The sequence below is a fragment of the Camelus ferus genome, chromosome 35 (genome assembly GCF_009834535.1).
Source record: "Camelus ferus isolate YT-003-E chromosome 35, BCGSAC_Cfer_1.0, whole genome shotgun sequence".
NCBI lineage: Eukaryota > Metazoa > Chordata > Mammalia > Artiodactyla > Camelidae > Camelus > Camelus ferus.
This window is the reverse complement of record NC_045730.1, coordinates 3,086,495-3,106,511: the sequence shown is the minus strand read 5'-3', so window position 1 is coordinate 3,106,511 and position 20,017 is coordinate 3,086,495. Positions and strand designations below refer to the sequence as shown.

At 39.3% G+C, this 20,017-nt stretch overlaps 2 protein-coding genes across 3 annotated transcripts in view; both read right to left on the bottom strand.

The window, feature by feature from the left end:
* Nucleotides 1–16,626, bottom strand: part of TASOR2 (transcription activation suppressor family member 2) — a 73,465-nt gene extending 56,839 nt beyond the window's left edge. Inside the window, exon 1 of one of the 2 annotated variants that reach the window (XM_032473817.1) lies at nt 15,902–16,626. In XM_032473817.1, the coding sequence (XP_032329708.1) occupies nt 15,902–15,965 (64 nt within the window). In that variant the 5' untranslated portion in view covers nt 15,966–16,626. The remainder of the gene's footprint in view (nt 1–15,901) is intronic. The other variant, XM_032473819.1, reaches the window with a different exon arrangement.
* LOC116661572 (DPH3 homolog) lies at nt 3,084–7,922 on the bottom strand. Its single transcript, XM_032473988.1, has 2 exons — nt 7,899–7,922; nt 3,084–4,708 (listed from the first exon to the last, which is right to left on the bottom strand). The coding sequence occupies exons 1-2, from the start codon at nt 7,920–7,922 to the stop codon at nt 4,397–4,399; spliced, it is 336 nt and encodes a 111-aa protein (XP_032329879.1). The 3' UTR covers nt 3,084–4,396.
* Nucleotides 16,627–20,017: the final 3,391 nt, after the last annotated feature.

Here is a 20,017-nt window from a genome sequence, read left to right as displayed (position 1 = left end):
CAAAACTAGCAGTGGTGACTATTACATACTCAGTACTACGCTATGCCCTGGATTTTGTGGACAAATGAGAAAATGTCTCTACAACAAAAGCTCTTAGACTAGAAAAGGAAGATAAAAACCTATAAAGAAACCAGTACTAAGCACTGTAGGAGAATCTGGAACGTGACTCAGAGGGCGTATGATGGTAGTCACCCAGGGGACCTGTCAGGAGACACTTCCGAGAGGCACGGATACTTGAAATCTGAGTGCGTATTCAAACGTAAGGAAGCTGAAAAGCGGCACTGGTGTACATGTTTTCAAGGCACTAGAAACAGGAGCAAATGCAGAGGTAGAAACGTGACACACATCAGGACTACAAGCAGTTCATTATTTTTGGAATTCAAGACGCTTTACCAAAAAAAATAGCACATACAGTTTTATAATAACACATTTTTTTCAAAAAGGATTTGAGGTACAATTGTGTGGATATATTTAAGATTGTTTAGAAAAAGTCACAATACTGATGATATTCATTCATTATTTATGTCAAGAGGGGAGAATTAAACTGGGAGTCAGGAGGCCAAGATTCTAAGGCCGACCTACCTCTAACTTGTTCTGAGACCTGTGTGTGATGATGTGTTGACTGCCTTCCCATGTCCCTTTTTCTTCCCTCCCTCAAACCACAACTGTGTTTAGACACCGTGGTGATCCCATGCTTCAGGAGTGGCTCGGGAAGGTGGGAGTTGAGGGCTGTGTGAATATCAGTCACTCTACGTTCATTATGGTGACTCCACTCTCTTTGCTTAGTGATTGTTTCAGGAGTAAACATGTGACTTGATTCTGGCCAAAGAGATGTGAATGGATGTCTACAGAGAGAATTCTGGGAAAGTGTTCCCACAAAAGGACACAAGATGCACTCTCCCCACCTTCATCTTATTCTACCCTTAAGAGTCTCATCTAAAGATGAGCTTGAGCCCAGAACTCCCCGCCACCAAGACTGGGTTGATCAGCCAACACACTGAGGATGGAATAGAACAGACAGAAAGAATCTATATCCTTGATGAAGTCCCTGAACTGTTGAATAAACTAACCTGGGGCTGTCTTGCCTCTGCGTCTTTCCAAAAGTGAAATAATAAACGTTCCTTAATTTTTAAACCACGATTACTGGCAGCTGAAAGCAGACTAACCATGGACTTTATTAAATTATTTACTCTAAAGGCTCCTTTAGTTGTGATCGTCCTTGTAAGGCTCCTTTCAGTTCACTTGTGACTCCACAAGTGCCTCACTGAAGGCTGTTATGCATGAGGCATCGCGCACTGCACCAGATAACAGATAATCGAAACTTAAAATACAAGATGTTTAAAGCCTCTGGCCACTTGATTTCCACGCACTCAGTACACCTTCTCTCGCTCCCAGGCACAAGGCAAAGCGCCCCGGCTCAGGTCACTCTTCAGGTGGTTTCCCCCACTAGCTATACACAGTCTGATTTCATGCCCCTCCCCGCTTCATGTCCAAGTTTTCCTCATGTTTAAAGGCCACCCTAAGACCTAGCTTCTCTGATGTCTGAAGATTTTTCCAGCTCACATTAGTTGCTCCTCACAAGCGTTCCACAGGTACTCACCACAGTCCTGTTACATGCATAGCTCTGGACTGGAGCAGGAGAAAACTGAAGACCAGGTGCCTACCTGAAAGAGTGGTCTTTAACCTTTGGGTCATAATTTCAGAATTATGTGTGAAACAACTGTGTTCAGGACAGTCTCCTCTACAGACTAACGGGGGGATGTGGAACATGTGATTAAGGACTTGCACTTTGGAATCGAAAGGACACAGCAAGATAGGATTTTGAATCCATATCTTTCTAGCTTTGTGACTTCTGAGAAAGCCACTTAATCTTTTGTCCCTCTCTTTTTGAGAGTTAACGTCAACAAACTAAACATAAACTAAATTAAAAGCCCAGTAACTACTAGGCTGATTAGTCACTGCCCCCACCCTCCCAGGGAGTCCTCTTAGGTGACCACTTTCAACTTCAGCTGTATCTTTTGGTTTAACTCTGTTCCTAAATAAAATACCCATATAAACTTTAGATATTCCTTTAATGAAAAACACTTCCCGCTGCCGCCCCCCAACACACTTCTGACCATGCTGTCATAGTTGCAGCCACATTTTGTTATATCGGTACTCAGTGTTTCACTGCTGAGCCCCACTGGATAGTCAGTTTCCTTTTTTACATGTTGTTTTGTTTTCCAGAGTTTCAAATTACCTCTGCTTAATTTTCAGTTACCAATCATTATTCCAGCCTAAAAGTCTCCCAGAGAACTAAGAATCTCCTCTGAGTAGATAGATACAGCAAGTGTTTTTGGAGACACCCTTCATGTAGCACATGTTGTCCAGCTTCAGTCTGGACTTGTGCCCTCTACCGCTGCTGCTTGGCTTTGAGACCTTGCTGCGGGATGCTGAAATACAACACTGATCTACATACGTTCAACACAATTCCAGTTTGCGGAAACTGATGACCTGGTTCCAAAATTTATATGGGAATTCAGAGGATTAAGGACAGCCAAAACAACTTTAGAAAAGAAGGGCAATGCTGAAGGGCTCACCACTTGATTTCAAGAATTACTACAAAGCTAAAGGAGTCAAGACCAAGGTGTCGATGCAAAGATAATGCATACAGAGAGATTAGATACTGGTTGGGAACACCGCCAACACAATAGGTAAAGACCATCTTTACAACAAATGGTGCTACAAGCACCAAAATGGAAAAAAAAAACCAACATGAACTCCAACTCCTACCTCAAACCATAAAATTCAACTGGAAATGAATCATAGACCTAAACATAAAAGCTAAAACTATAAAGTTTCCAGAAAAGATCGTAGGAAAAAAAATTCTTAACCATGATGTACGCAAAGATATCTTAGGACAAAAATCAGTTACCATAAAAAGAAAAACTGATACAACGGACTTTATGAAAATTAAAACCTTCTGATCTTCCAAAGAAGTCATTAAGAAATGAAAATATTTGCAAAACGCTTGTGTCCAGAATACATAAAGAATTCCCAGACACACTTCACAAAAGACGTAACACTGGAAAAAGGTCAACATTATTAGTTATCAAGGGGGCGCTAAATAAAATACTACTTGCCCACTAGAATGGCTAAAATTAAAAAGACAAAATACTCAGTGTTGACACGAGAAACAACTGGAACTCTCATACATTCCTGGTAGTAAATCAAGTCTACCAAGACTTCCAGCAAATGGCTGGTGATCCTTGGCTGTCCATTTACATTTAAGTGTGAGGCACTTAAAGCTGACGGGGCAGGGGTTAGATAGCTCAATGACAGAGCACATGCTTAACCTGCTTGAGGTCCTGGGTTCAATTCCCCAGTACTTCCTTAAAAAAAAAAAAAAAAAAAAAAAAAGGCTGACAAAGTTTGGTGCATGAACAGCGCGTCCTGACTGATAGTCCTCATCCTTGCAGGTGACCTGATGGTGATGCAGCTGTTCAGTCAAGCGAACCTGAAAAATCTGAGTCTGTTAAATATTCTGCCATGGGCTCTAAGTTTCCCCAGAAAAGAAACTTTATTATCTTGTTTAGGGGAAGCGTAAGCTTAACTATTAGTTCTGGGAACCACTCAGAAAAAGACAACTCTGGTTTCACTGTTGCATATGTTAATTTTCACTGAATCTGTATTCTCATTCAGGTGCCTCACCCCGACCTCAGTTGTCCAGCGCCTGCCCCATTCACGTCTCCCGAGTATAAACCCTCCATCTTCTGTCAGGTAGAAGACAGACAGCTGTCTGGGTGTATGGAGTGAAGGGGATGGAGGGCATCAAAATTCTAAAAATCATTGATCAACCCTTCTATTTCTACTCCACCTGTATTCCTGACTTGAGAAGTACCTGGTACCTCCAAATCCTGAGCCTTTTCCAGATTATGTGAGGGAATCAGCTTGCTTCTCTTATTGGCTTAGCTCTCTGCAGCATTCTCTAGTCCACTAAGTCATTTACTACTTGACCACCTTCTTTCTAGTTTCCCAAATATTGATTTCACTACCCTTTTTTAAAATCGCCATTTTTTAAATTAAAGAATCCAAATGACTTTGTGGTAGATATGCTGTTTGCAGATAATGAAGTAATTATGGGTAAGATATAAGACATAAAACTGAGGGGAAGAAAGCACTGCTTTGAAATTTTTTCCTTTAAATTCTGATGGAAAATTAAGAACATCTCCACTTGGGCTCGCGTCTTTAACTGAGGATGAACTCAGCGGCCAATGGAAGGAGTCCACACCCTAAAGGAGCAGGAGCAGCAAACTACAAAGTGCTCATCCCCATCAAGAAGCCGGTAACTTTACATTTGATTTTTCCAGCTTGGCTCAGTTTCCAACGTTCATGCTTGGGATTCCTAAAGTCCTCTTCAGCATTTAACTAATTCTCTGTTGATGGAAGGGGCTGGGACTGTTTCTCCACACGTAAACTGATCTTTGTCATTAATCACTTTTATAATGAGAGAGCAGCTAAGGCATGCTGCCACGTCTTCCCCCTTCTCCAAATCTTCCTTGGCGATGCAGAAGTTAACCCTACATGGGCAGGGGTAGAAGTACGTCTCCGAGTCCCTGTCATACTGGAAGTCCTCGATTCTCACCTCATTATGAAACACCACTATCGTCACTGGGGCCAGCACAAGCCTGTCACCCCAGCCCTCCAATCCAGGCCGGGGCCAGTCTGACTTCTGATTTCACTATCTTCTCCTCTCTCGTTCTCTTGATCTTCATGGAGTTATACCTTTATTCTTTCACTATAGTCTTAGTGGAATTTCCAGAGGGTGTGTACAATTGGACGTGTCACAGACACAACTGGAAGTGTTTACTTAATGTAAGCCTTAATTTCTTCAATCAAAAAATGTGGAATATACCATCTACTATAGTCGCTACTATTACTATTATTTTTTATTTCAACTTTTATAATTATGAAGACCTCACTTTATTTACTTATATATTTATCACACACCTAATTACATATCAAATCTTCAACAAATATTTGATTAATTTAAAAGAATTAGCTTTTAATGCATATGTCCACAATAACCATTTACTCAAACACATAAAAAGTACAAAGTGGATTTTCAATTCTCTCAAAGCTTTCTGTTCTTTCCTTTCAGAGTACTTATCATGGTTTATAATTACATATTCATAATTACTTCACCAATGTCTATTTCCCTAATAAACCAAGCCCTATGAGGACAGGAATTATGTTTTGTTTACCTCCAATTACCCAGCATCAGCCCAATGCCTGACACACAGTGGATGTTTAGTAAATATGTATTTGGTAATTGAATGAAAGAATAAATACTACTAATGCAATTTAATCTGTTCCAAAACTCAGAAAAAGGAATAAATCTTCCCAATTCTTTTTTATAAAGCAGTCAAATGCTAACACCAAAATCTCACAAAGAATATACACAAGGAAACTATAGATCTATTTCTTATGACTACTGATACTAAAATCTTAAAATATATGTGCTGGCAAAAAGAATCCATCAGGACATTAAAATAATTACAGAGATCAATTAGGGTACATTCTAGGAATGTAAGAACTGGTTCAATAAATAGGAAATCCATAAATTCAGCTAGCCACATTGACAGGTCAAAGTTACCACGAGGGGCTGCTGCAGCATGAGATGACGTAGGAGAGCCTTGCATCAGATTCTCCAAAGGAAGGTACTTCATAATTCTTTTCCAACAGATGATTTAAATAAGTTTTTGTTGCTGCACAGTATTTTTTATTTATGTATTATTTTGGCCACACTTAATCTAAAAAACAAACTGATGGTTCCAAAGAAAGCTGTTAACTTAGTAACACAGAAAAATGGCCTACCATAAATTGTTTAGGGGAAAGAAAAGTAGATTACAAAAGAGAAGGGTATGTATATATAAAAGTCTTAAGAACATACAGCATGACTTAAACAACGGTTATCTTCTGTTTAATGCTCAATGCTTTATGTTTCTTGTTTGATTATCCCCCCATCACCAGATTGTTAGCTTCAGGAATGCAGGGAATTTATCCTTTTCCATGCTGTAACCCGCCTGCCCAGTACACAGTAAGGTTTCAATAAACATTTATGTAATGAACCAATCAATTCGTATTCCAGATCACCTCATTTCTCTACTCAAAGCCCTTCAGTGGCTGCTCACTGCCCTCAGAACACAACACACACTCCCCGCCAAGGCTGTGTGAACGCCGACTCTTGCTTAACTCCCATACCTCACCTTGATCCACCTCCCGATTTATGCTTATAACCACCTTCCCACTACCCTGGGAGCTGATTCAAGCTGTTTGCTCCTTTCAGGCCTTTGCACTTGCTGTTATTTCTGACTGGAATGTTCTCTCTCCCATTCTGCCCAAGCTTAGCTCCCTCTCATATTTTAGTGAAATCAAGAAGTTATATTATACCCTCAGATAAACCTTCTCTGATCACCCCACTAAAGTAGGCATTTTCTTTAAAGCACTCATTAAAACACACAACTGTTTTGTCAGTGTACTTTTGTGTGTGTGTGTGTGGGGGTGTCTGTCCTCCCCACTAAACGGAAGGTCCGCAGAGGCAGCTACTCTGTCTTGTTCACAAAGTCCCTTAGTATCCAGTAGAGCTCCCAGCATCACGGTAGAAATCCAATACTCTACCGAGTTATCTTAAGTGGGTCAAGTACAGGTAATTTTTGTTTTACTTTTTATGGCTTTATGTATATATACCTGAGATTTTACATAAGCATAAACATAATCTGGGGGAAGTAAAGTATTTTCATTTTGGAAAAAAAATCTCCCATTGCCCTAGGTAGAAGTTAGTTTTTAAAAATGATGACAAACTAAGAGAAAACAAATGGAAATACCATTTTTTCCATAAGCCAAAATAATAAAAGAGACTCCATAAAATAAAGCTTCTCTATGAAAAAAATGGAAAATACTATGTAATGAAGAACTTGTGATTTTCATAAAAAATTTTAAAATATATGTAAAAAGTCTGCCATGTACAAAAGTTTAAAAATAATCATGGACAGAAAAAATAAAATCCAAGGTACCGCTTGCTATTATTTTAAGTGCAAAGTCCATTTGGAATCACTGCTTTGTATTTCAGAAGATCATCTGAAACACTTAAGTGGACACACACACAAGAGCTGTAAGAAGAGATGCCATCTGTCCAGCAGCCCCGCAGGGGTCTCCTCCCCACCACACTCACTGAAGCCCACGGGGAGCTCTGTACACCCGTAAGTACACAGACCCACCTGCCCATCACCTAGCTCGGCGGCCCCACCAAAGCTTCACTCCCTAAAGCCCCCGAAGGTGGGACACCTAGACCCGCCCTTCTCCCAGCGCTCAGGCTGGCCAGCGGGTGGGAGCCTCCGGCTGGGGGTGAGGGCCGACCCTCCTCCTCACCTCATGGTGCGCGGGGGAGGGGGCTGTGCCTCGGCCCTGCCGGCCCCTGCGGCCCCCTCCCGCCAGCGAAAGTCAGTGCGGCCGCGGCGGCGCTAGGCTGCGCCTTTTAAAAGTCAACGAGCGCGGCAGACCTCGAGCCCGCACACGGCCGGGAGCGGGGCTACGGTCTGGTCCGAGGGCTGGGCAAGCATGCAGAGCGGCCTCGTCCTCGGTTTCTGACGTCTCCCAGTACTGAGAGTGGGCAGTTTGTTATTTTACAACGATCGCTCCAAGCTTCAATTTCCTCGAAGGTCTGGCCCGCAGGTTATTCAGTAACCATCCCAGACTGCAAATCCCGACCTTACCCAAAATCCATGTCTTTTCACCACGGTGACCCCAAGGTACTCTGACTACTGCCGCTGTAAGGCTTTCTCATTACTGTCTACGTAGCTCACCGGCTACAATTTCATGGGCCTTTGTTATGTAATTTACAAATATAAAAGGCCTACCGAATAAGGTTTTGAATACTCCATACCTACCCAGAAGATGCTGATACCAGCATCCTGGGGTTGAGATGGGGGTGCCCGTCCCTTCCACTAAGCCACCCACCGATAACAAAATTCACCAAAAATAAAACTGAACGGGGGTGGGGTGGCGGGAGGTGTGTGTGTGATGTGTCTGGTCTGCTCTCAGGACATCTTTACTTTTGGCCCATGTTTTAACTAAGTAATGTGAGATATCCATATGCATTCCCTGGGCCGCATCTGCATTTGCTAGAGGAAAACTAATCAGGAGTTCCCAGAGAATCACAGCTGCTACGTACTGTACAATTAGAAAACATAAGGAAATCTTAACTCACAAAGTAAATGACTTGAATTCACCCAGAATCATGTAGATTAATTACTACTTAAAACAGCAAATTAACTTTGGGTACTTAGATATACAAAGAGAGAGAAACTGCCTTCTTTTTTTTTAAACTTAAAAAAGTTATTTCCATTGCAAAAAATGAGTTATACTTATGTACTGACTTTTTCACTTAACTGTGGCTTGCTTACTTTTAGACTTAATATTCAATTTTTGAGGACTGTTTTAACATTCTCAAAATCCAATCCTCCTGTAAAAAGGATTTCTGTAATCAGACAGATACTTAACAATCTTTCATCTATCAAATTTTGCCGTCTTTCTTGCTATGCTGTGTAAAACATCAACAGATTCTTTAGAGACCATACTTTCCACATGCAAGCATCTTTTACTAGAATCATTTCAAAGTTTCTATGCCATTTTCAAACATCTGTATAAAGAAACTGACCTTTTGTTCTGGCTCCTCATCAAACTACGTTTACTAATTTGTGTTTTAGTATTAAACTAACAGCCTGCAATGAAAAGGCTGCATTAAGCTCGTTACTGGATTTACTACAAGGATATTGTTAAGTAGTTCTGTCCTTCTTACAAGAAAATCCTAACAATAAATTTCTCTCAGATTCAATTACATTTTAAGACCTGCTCTGGATTATTCTGATGATTACCTATAATAGAAAGCGACACCTAATCCAGCCATAACAATGATTTTTTACTGCTACCATCCCTAGATACATCTCATTACAAATATCCTGGGCCAAGAACAGGCCTCTTCACTAAGGTGGCTCACAGAGAAGTAGGGGATAACCACAGGGTGAAGCAGGGGCTTCCACTGGTCAAAACAGGCCTTAGGAGTTGGGAGTCTTGAGCGTTCCTTCTCCTAATGAGGAGCAGGTGTGCCCAGAGGTTCTAAACAGGGTCTATTTCACCGTACCACGGAGGGTAGTGAGTCTTTACCACAGAATATGACCAAGGGATTTAGTTACCCAGTTAAGTGTTACTAAAATCTTGTTAAGAGAAAACAGAAAGTATACCCCAGACATTTCTTATAAAATTTATAATTAAAAAAACTGAAGACAAATATAAAGCAAAAACAAAGACAAAAGGTCAACTAAGGTAATTAATAAAAACAAACGCTGGTTCTTTGTGAATAAAATAAGCAAATATAATCAATAAAAAAAGAAAAAATATCAAAAAGGAGGCTACAATAAAAAATACGGGGAAAAGTTTCTAAAATTATAAATTATCACACACTATACCAATAAAATTGAAAACTATAATTTATTAACATTGGTTTAATTGGAAGGAATTGGAATAAACCAATTATGATGAAAAAATTGAAAAAGTGGTCACAGTCCTACTCCTTTTCTCAAAAGACCAGTTCGAGTTTTATTGTCAAGGTTCACTTTTCACTTATCAGATTATGAAAAATCCACAAGTTTGGCAATGCAGTCTGTTGGGGAAACTGTGGGAGACAAAGGAAAAGAAAAGCAAAAGACCAGGAGAGAAGATTTACTATGAAGATTATGAAGATTTATTTATACATTAAGATAAACAGATCAACAGAATAGAAAAATGGAAATTCACAGTTCAGGAATTATGAATAGCCAATAAACACATTTTAAAACACCTTCAATTTACATACTTAAAGCCAAGTAACCCCAAGCAAGATAAATACACATTACAGCAAGACAGTAGAAAGCTAAAAACAAATAGAAAAATATCAAAGCAGGCAGAGAAAAGAAATTGAGAGATTGACAGCTGACTTTTCAATAATGGAAACCAAAAGACAGAGGAGTAACAGCTAAAAGACAACTGCCAACCTAAACTGCTATATTCAGCAAAAACATCTTCCTTAAATGACAGTGAAACAGATTTTCAGGTAAACACAAACTGAGAGAGTTCATCATCAACAGACCTTCAATAAAAGTTATTCCATAGGATATACTTTAAGCAAAAGGAAAATAGCCCTATAGATGGATGGTCTAAAAAATAAAAGAATAAATGAGTAATACAGAAAGTAGCCAAAACATGGGAAATATAAACAAGTACTGACTATAAAACACAACAGTTATTTTAAACAGGGCTCCTTCTATCTGGTAAGAATATTTTTTAAAAAATTGAAATACATGATGGTAACATGCAAGTCATGATGGGGCTGAATGAAGTCAAACTTCTAAAGTTCTTACATTGTCTAAGAGGAAGGTAAATATATTGGTTAGTTTTAGATATTGAAAAATCAAGGATGCATGGTATTTCTATAAAAAGGAAAAAAGGATAAAATTTCTAAATTAGTTTATGGGAAAATGAAATAAGGTATTAAATCAATATTTAAAAAAAAAAAAAAGAGAGAGAGAGAAAAGAAATATAAAACAGCCAGGACAAATAGAAAGCACAAAATAAGAGCAACTGTAGTTAAATAAGCTATATGTCCCAGTTAAAACTGTTGTAAAATTGCATTAAAAATTCCAATAGATGCTCTTTTTTAAGAGACATATCTAAAATATAGAATTGCATATGAATCTTACAGCTATCAAAAAATAGTAAGTGAAAAAACAAAAACTAAACAATCAAAGAAAGAAATGCATGTTAGAGATAATCACAAAGGCAAGACAGGATTCACCGAAACTGCTGATACAACTGATTAACTACAGGCAAGGTGAATTAACAGAATGGCGGAGGGAAACTGGGAACACAGATTCACAGTATCAGAAATGAAAAACGGAGACATAATTACACATTCTTCAGACATTAAAAACAGGAAGAGGGCACTTTTAACAACTCTGTGCCAATAAATATTAAAAATTTAGACAAAATGGACAGAGTCCTAAAAAACTAATTTACCAAAATGAACAAAATTTTAAGAATTTAAGTAATCCTGTAACCAATAAAGAAATTAAATCACTAGTCAAAAATCTGCCACCATCAACACTTAAGACCTAACTGGATTCAACAGTAAATTCTACTATAACTAATTATCCACATGAGAATAAAGTTAAATTATAGCTACACTCCAAATTACATACAAATAACAACTCCAAGTATACAGACATGAAATAAAAATCTTTAAAATCAAGAACTTCTAACACCACAAAGAGAAAAGGAATTTGCAACCCATTTAACTATCAAAAGATTAGTACCCAGAGTATGTTAAGCAGTCCCACAGTTCAACAATCCAATAAAAAAACAGAAAAATGGACAAAGTTAGTACAAGAAAAAGGGGGGAAAGATCTCTACAGATAGGATATAAAGAGATGCTAAGATATAAAAAGGTACTCAAACTCAGTCAATAAAATGTAAATTCAAATAAACTGATACCATTTTTCAGTCTATCAAACTATCAAAACCTACAAGTTTAGCACACTCTGTGAGGGGAGGCTCTAGGAAAAGTCACTTTGGTATACTGCAGGTAAGAAGACAAAATCCAAGGAAAAGCAGTTTGACAATATTTACCAAAATTTCAAAAGCATTTATCTTTTGATACAGTAATAACAGTTATAGAAATTAATTGTACAGAAATTTCCCATACAAAATGACAAGTCTGGCAGGGGTGGGTACAGCTCAGTGGTAGAGCACATGTTTAGCATGCACGAGGTCCCGGTAAAATCCCCAGTACCTCCTCTAAAAAATAAATAAATAAACCTAGTTACCACCCCCCAAATAAATAAATAAATAAAGTTAAAAAAAAAAAGACAACTCTACAAAGTCACTCCATGCATCTTTTTTTTAACAGAAAAAGATTAGACAAAACTCGAATACTCTAACTAGTACAGACTATAGGTTAAATAAACTGGTACAGCCACACAACAGAAAACAGTTTTCCCTACTATGTGGAATGAGCCTGCTTCCTATATACTGATTTGTGGATTTCCAGAATATACCGGAAAGTGGAGGAAAATACTGGAGCACATACAATAAGGAGGAATATAAAAAATATACTGGGGAATGAGTTGGACAGGTACAGGGAAGAAAGATTTTCTTCAATGTACACCTTCACATATTTTTTAATTGTTTAAATAAATGATTCCAGTAACTTTTTTTTTAAGCAACAGGAAGAGGTCATCAACTTGTATATATATATAATGTTCATTTTAATTTGTAGATAGAAGAGAAAACAAGCACCCAGTAGAAAAAGTAGGGAAAATCTAACATTACACAGAAGAAAACAGACCCTAAATTTCTTTTAACTTTTAAATTTAAAACCAGAGTAATATATCACTTCACTTCCACCAGACCAGCAAAAATTTAAAAGTTGGACAACACCATATGTGGAGAGAATGGTGAGCAAAGAGGGGGTTCATTCACAATTGGTGGAGTATAAATCAGAATCACCATTTGGGAAAAGTTAGATATTCTCTAATGAAATTGAACATGCCCATATCCTCCCAATGGAAACAGCAATTCCACTATTAATATGCCCGAACAAAAGTATTGTATGTATGAACTTGGAGACAAACAAGAACATCTATGGCACTACTAACTATAACAGCCCAATGTTGGAAATAACCATTATGTTCATAAAGAATAAAATGGATAAATGTATAACATTCGTACAGTAGATAATTATACTTCAACAAACATGAATGAATCACAGGAGTGCTTCCCAAAGTGGTGATGACAATGTATGTGACTTTTTGATATTATATACTGAAATGTGTCATCATTTGGGAGATCTACATAATTCAATGAACTAAAATCTTCCACATGAACAATGCATGGGTGAAAGATTCCTTTAAAATGCAAGACAGATCAACAGGTTTTTACATCACAGAGTTTGAGAAGTCCATTGATTTCAAATTCTACATTGCTAACTTGTAAGAAACTACTAGGTTTTGATGAGTATTAAAGAAAAATATAACTATTTAAAAGATTATTAAAATATTTCCCCCTTCTCCTAAATATACAGCTGAATGAGGCTGGATTTTCTTCAAATACTTCAACCAAAACAATATATCGCAACAGATTGAATGCAGAAGCAAACATGATGCTCTAGTCATTAAAGATATCTGTGAAAATGTAAAACAATGCTTCTCTTGCTACTAACTTATTTTTAGTTTTGGAAAATAGTTATTTTTCATTAAAAATGTTGTTTAAGATTTAATATTTATTATTGTTACTATTTTGGAGGTATCAATAAATATACCACATGCTTACTGACACATGTAAATATACCTATATCTATATTTAAAATTGGTTAGTTTTAATAACTAATATGAAATAATCCACATAAGCAAAAGATCTTTGGGGTCCTCAATAGTTTCCAAAAGTGTAAGGGAGTCCTGAAGTTTCTGAATTGCTGACCTACAGGCACATACTTCAACAGGGATGACTCTCAGAAGCACAAAGTTTAACGAAAGTAATTCAGAATATACAGTATGATTCTACTTAAAGTGCAAGAACAGGTGAAAGTGCACATGCTGGTTAAAGATACATACACAGTTGATAAAACTGTAAAGAAAAGCAAGGGAATAATTAACACAAAATTCAGGATGCCCATGGTGATGGAGGCAGGGAATCCTTTGTTTCTGGCGAGAGGCACACATTAAAAGCTACTAAGATACTTGTTTTATTCTATTAAGCAGAATACATAGATACACTTTTTTAAAACAGTACATACAAATGGTATGTTTCACAACAAAAATTTTAATAGAAGAAACAGAGAGATACCTATTCTCCTAGAAAGAAAAACTCAAAAGAATGTCTCTTCTCAAATTAGTCTATAAATTCAATGGAATCACAAATAATATCCCAACAAGACTTTCTATAGAACTTGAAAAGATGGTTCTAAATTTCATTTGGAAGAAAAACGCACAAGAGCCCAAAGCTTTTTTGAAAAGAAAGCACCAACCATATTACAAAGCTACAAAAACTAAAACAGTGTGGTAACAGCTAAATGGGTCAAAGTAAATAATAAAGTTCAGAACCCAATTAAAAAAAAAAACTAGCAAAGTATATAAGCTGGCCAAAAATGCTTAATTTTCTTATTACCCAAGGAAGACAAACATTTAAATGAGATATTATTTTCAATTATTGGAAAATTAGTAAAATATTAGCATCAAGCGCTGGCTAGTGGGGAGATAAAAACAACTTCCAAGAGACTGAATGTAAAAGGGTACACTCATTTGAGGATAATTTAATAGTATTATTATCCATCATTCTCAAAAGGAACCAATTCTGTGATTCACAGAAATACTGTAATAAGCACATGGAACATTGTTTATAATGGCAAAAAAGATAATCACTGCAGCATTTTAATTAGAGGAGAAAACTTGAAAATAAATGTCCATCAACAGACGAATGAAAAACTCATTTGTTACACAGATGCCATATCTATTTAATTATACTAAATAGATATATCATACTGCATTTATTTAACAAACACTGTCTCAGGCAAATTTTTAGACACTGCAGATTTTAATTCATTTAAGTAATTACGTTTGGATTACAAGAGATGCTCATGACACAGCTCTTTTCAAAAAGAACTGGTTGCACTTGGACAAATGTCCTGAAAACACGAAGTTTCAAAATTTCTTTCTCTTCCTTAAAATAACTGAATAAACACCATGTCACTTTTAATTTTTCTCTAATCTAGGTTATTTACTGATGTACTGAACATATTGTATAGAGCTATCCAGTTCTGGAAGTCAGTTTTCAACAGAAAAGTATACTTACGCTATTAAGGAATAGGAACTTTGCTATAAATCTCCCAAGCAGGCTTATTACCAACGTCAGAGCCTATGATATTAAATACCGTATCCAAACCCCTGTTCCCTTCTGGTGTTCTTCTGGAACACCGTGGGCCCAAGGATCACTAATGTTACTGCAGTTAACACCATATGCTTGTACAACACTTAGGTTTAGAACATATTTTCAAAGACCTTACCATTCTAATTTTAACTTACAAGGAGAATAAAGGGTATTTAAATTTCTGGATTTCAAATACACAAATGGTGATTAAAGTGAAACGAGGACTTTCGAAGTATCTCCCTTAAATTTGGAGGTTAATGTGCCACGTTCTCCCAAAGTGCTGCCTGGTGCCACCTTCAGACAAACTGCAGGGTTGCATGGACCAACCTATCGTGACACTCCTTTCGCACTACCTCGGTTTCCTGCTAGATGACCCTCCCGGTGGATAGACCTCTTCGTTTTCTGCCTACATGAAACCTCTACAGAAAGAAACTGTTGGCGCGGACTTTACAAAGCATCCACAGCCCAGGCCAGACCAAACGAGTAAAGCTTCCCCCCAGGTGTTTGTCGCAACGTTCGCGAGGGTGGAGCGGTCCTCGGACAGGCAACTCCAAGGCAAGGCTTAAAGCATCCCAGACTTTCAGAACGGGGACAGAGGGCCTCGGAAGCCCTGCTCGAGCCCGTCAAACGCTGACTTACTGGAAACAAGTAAAGATCCAGGTGTTAGCATCTGAGAACAGCCGCACGTCAAGTGTTCGGGAAAGCAGCAAAGCAAAGCAAAAGCGATTCTGAATGCCCAGACCCGCGCCACCGCCCGCACCCCGGAGCAGGGCAGACAGGCAAGAACGCGCTAGTCGCTCGGCACGCGAGAAAAGCAGAGTCGCCTGTGATTTTCCGTGAGATGACAAGTGCCAGCCCCCTCCCCGCCGCCCCTGCGCCCCCCGGGCACCGGCGAGGGGAGGTTTACCTGTCCTAGGCGCCGCCGCCGCCGCCCCCCGGGACTTGGGGTTAGGGTTCAATTTCTTCCCCATGCTCGGAGATGCTGCCCGCTCCTCCACGCGCCTCCTTCCCCTCGCTCCCTCGCGGCCGGTGTGACAGACTCCGTCGGACCCGCGAACGAGCCAGGGAGCCCTCGGGCCGCCCCTTTCCGGGACTCCCCGCCTTCCGGTTTCCACGGGGCGCCGTCGCCCGCGTTCTCGCAGGCTCGTCAGCGGCGCGCAGGACCCTCCACGTCGCAGCCCGTCCTTCCCCTCCGCCCGGGTGCCAGGAGCGCGACGTGGGGCGGCCCCGAGGAGCGGGCTGGAGGGACGCGGGCCCGGCGTCCAGGCTTGGAGCCCGCAGGCCCCGCCGCGCTCGTCAGCCAAGCGTACTCCCGGCCCCAGAGGGTCATAGGAAGGCACCGACCCCGAGACGCCCCCCCGCCTGAAGGAACATGTCGACTTTCCCACTGACGGGCGCTGGGACCCGGAAGTAAAACCCTGCGCCCACAGGAAGAGGAGGGGGGGAGGAGAAAAGAGAGAAAGTGAAAACTGAACTGTGGCGTCTCGCTAGGCGGCAGGAGCCAATCGCTGAGGAGAACTCGACGCGCAGGCGCCGGCTGCGGCCGGCGTCCACGCGGCGCTCGCCGCTTCCCTCTGCGCAGGCGCGAGGCCGCTACAGGTCCCCGGACCGCCCTGAGTCTCCTGCTGCAGCTGCTGCTGCAGCTGCTGCAGCGGCGCTTGTTTTGTGTTGCCCCAAAGCGACGTCGCCGAAGTCACAACCTTGTCATTTAATAAACGATAATCCATGTAACCTTTGTTTGTGTGCTGGTTTCCTAGGAAGACACCTCTGGGACTTTATAATCCAACGCAGAGAGAGCTGAGGGAACGCAAGTAGCATTAATTCTACCGACGAGAGGTAGCAGGTGCTACAGACACTTAACTGGGAGCCAGGCACTGAGCCAGGTGATGGGAATGGAGTGACTTATTACCGTTTACTGGGGCCAGGTGCTGAATTAGGCACGAAGATCGCAGTGGTGAATAAGCCAGACAAGGACCCTGCACACAATGGAGTTTATTCTAGAGGTGGACGACAGTTGCAAGTAAACTACCGCCACTACCACCAAAACAGAATTTAATAATTCTGTGAAATGCTGGAGGAAGGGGTTGGAGGCTGGAGCCAGGAGCAGAAGAGGCAGAGCTACAAGGTCTCACTGAAAAAGGGACATTTGAGGTCAAGCCTCAATGATAAAAACACACCAAACTAATACTTGAAAGATGTGGAGGACGAGCTTTCCAAGAAGAAGACAAAGCAAGTACAAAAACCCTGGATGTGAAATTGTATTCAAGAACTGAGGAAGGTTGCCTGTAGAAGCAGAGAATAAAGTATAACATTTTTAACATGTACAACTCCCTGATGTATCACAAAACAAATACTCATGAAACACCACACTGGTCAAGAAAGAGAACACTGCCTAAACCCACCCTGTCCCCTACCATCAAACCTAACCACTAACCTAACTTCCATGGTAATCTCTTCCCTTTCTTAATAGGCTTGCTGCCTAAATACACATCCCCAAACTTTATCATTTAGTACTGCTTGTCGTTTGAACTTTATATAAATTGAATGATTTTGCGCCTAGTTTCTTTGGGGTAACATTGTGAGACTCATGTTTCTGTGTGCACTTACTCTTTCACTTTCATTACTATGTATGTAGATGTGGATGGAGCACGTTTTCCTTATCCATTGTGCTGTTGAGAGACATTTGCACTGTTTCCAGTTCTTGGCTGTTACGAACGATGCTGCTTTCTTATTCATGCCTCTTAGTACCCATGGGCATCATTTATGTTAGGTGTATACCATGCTGGATGTGCTGGACATGATAATTTGGATTTTTGTTTCAGCAAGTATTTATCCCCTTCCCTCTTCCATGGTTGGTCAAGCTTACCTCTCGACCTCACTGGTATTGTTCTTAGTCATATGAATTCTTTTGACTGATAGAATAGTAGCAGACAGGAGATAAGCAGGAGTCTTAAGTGTGCTTGTAGAGTTTGATTTGGCCCTTGAGCTCAGGTGATGCATATGAGGAGACCACTGTCTCATGTAGCTGTTGACCTTTCAGTCTGCACCCTCAGACCAAACATATGTGGAGCATATGAATCCAAACTGCAGGCCAAACTCATTAGATTAGATTAGCAGAACCTTAGACATCCTGAAGATTGGTGAGTATGAGAATTAATGCTGTTGTCCTATGTCCTGAGTTTGGGGTGGTTTATTATACAGCATTATTGTGACAATAGAGAAGGCTATGTTCAACTTTAATAGATAATGTCAAACTCTTTGCAAATTGGTTTTACCAAATTAAATTTCCACAAGAAAAGTATGAGAATTCTAGCTGCCCTAGAGCTTGGCCAATATTTTCTAATTTTAGCTACTTTGAAGGGTGTGTTATGGTGTAAATATGCATTGCCTCCAGCTTTGTTCTTTTTCAAATATTTATTCTAAGTCACTTTAATTTCTCTATAAATTTCAGAATCAGCTTATCATTTCTACCTAAAAAAAACCCCAAAAAACCCACAGCTGCTAGGATTTTGTTTGGGATTGTGTTGAATACATAGATCAGATTAGAGAGAGAAACTGAGAAAACAATTCCATTTACAATTGCATTGAGAAGAATAAAATAACTAGGAATAAATTTAACCAAGAAGGCAAAAGACCTGTATACTGGAAGCTATGACATTTATGAAAGAAATTGAAGACACAAATAAATAGAAAAACATGTACTCATGGGTTGGCGAAATTAATATTGTTAAAATGTGCATAATACTCAAAGCAATCTACATATTGAATGCAATCCCTATCAAATTCCAATGGCAGTTTCCACAGAAATAGAACAAAGTATCCTAAATTTGTATGGAACCAAAAAAGACCCTGAATAGCCAAAGCAATCCTGAAAAACAAAGACAAAGGTGAAGGCATAACAATTCCTGATTTCAGGCTATATTACAAGCTATAGTAACCAAAACAGTATGGTATTGGCATAAAAACAGACAGATAGATCAATGGAACAGAACAGAGAGCCAAGAAATAAACCTATGCATATATGATCAGGTAACTTACAACAAAGGAGCCAAGAATATACAATGTGGAATGGACAGTTTCTTCAATAAATGGTGTTGGGAAAACTAGACAGCTACCTGCAAAAGAATGAAAATGGACCATTATCTCATATCATACACAAAAATCAACTCAAAATAGATTAAAGACTTGAACATTAAACGTGAAACGATTAAACTCCTAGAAGAAAACATAGGCCATACACTCCTTGACATCAGTCTTGGTGATGATTTTTTCGATTTGACACCAAAAGCAATGGCAACAAAGGCAAAATCAAACCAGTAGGACAACATCAAACTAAAAAGATTCTGCACAGTAAACAAAACCATCAACAAAATGAAAAGCCAACTTATGGAATGGGAGAAAATATTTGCAAATCATATATCTGATAAGGGGCTAATATCCAAAATAAAGAATACATACAACTCAATAGCAAGCAAACCAACAATCCAATTTTAAAACATTTAAAAATGGGTAAAGAATAAACATTTTTCCAAAGAAGACAAACAGATGGCCAATAGGTACATGAAATGATGCTCAACATCACTAGTCATCAGGGAAATGCAAATGAAAACCACAGTGAGTTATCACCTTATATCTGTTAAGAGTAGCTATTATCAAAAAGATAAGAAATAACAAATATTGGTGAGGCTGTGAAGAAACAGGAACACTTGTGTACTGTTGGTAGGAATATAAATTGGTGCAGCCTCTCTGGAAAACAATATGGAGGTTCCGCAAAAAATTAAAAATAGAACTACCATATGATCCAGCAATTCCACTGCTAGGTATTTATCTGAAGGAAATGAAAACACTAACTCAATAATATGTACCTTCTATGTTCACTGCAGCATTATTTACAGTAGCCAAGACATAAAATCAACCCAAGTGTCCACTGATGGATGAATGGATAGAGGAAATGTGGAATCATTTGTAAACATGTTCTTCCCTTCTGTCATGAGACTTCAAAAGTTAGTTTTTTTTTCTTTTA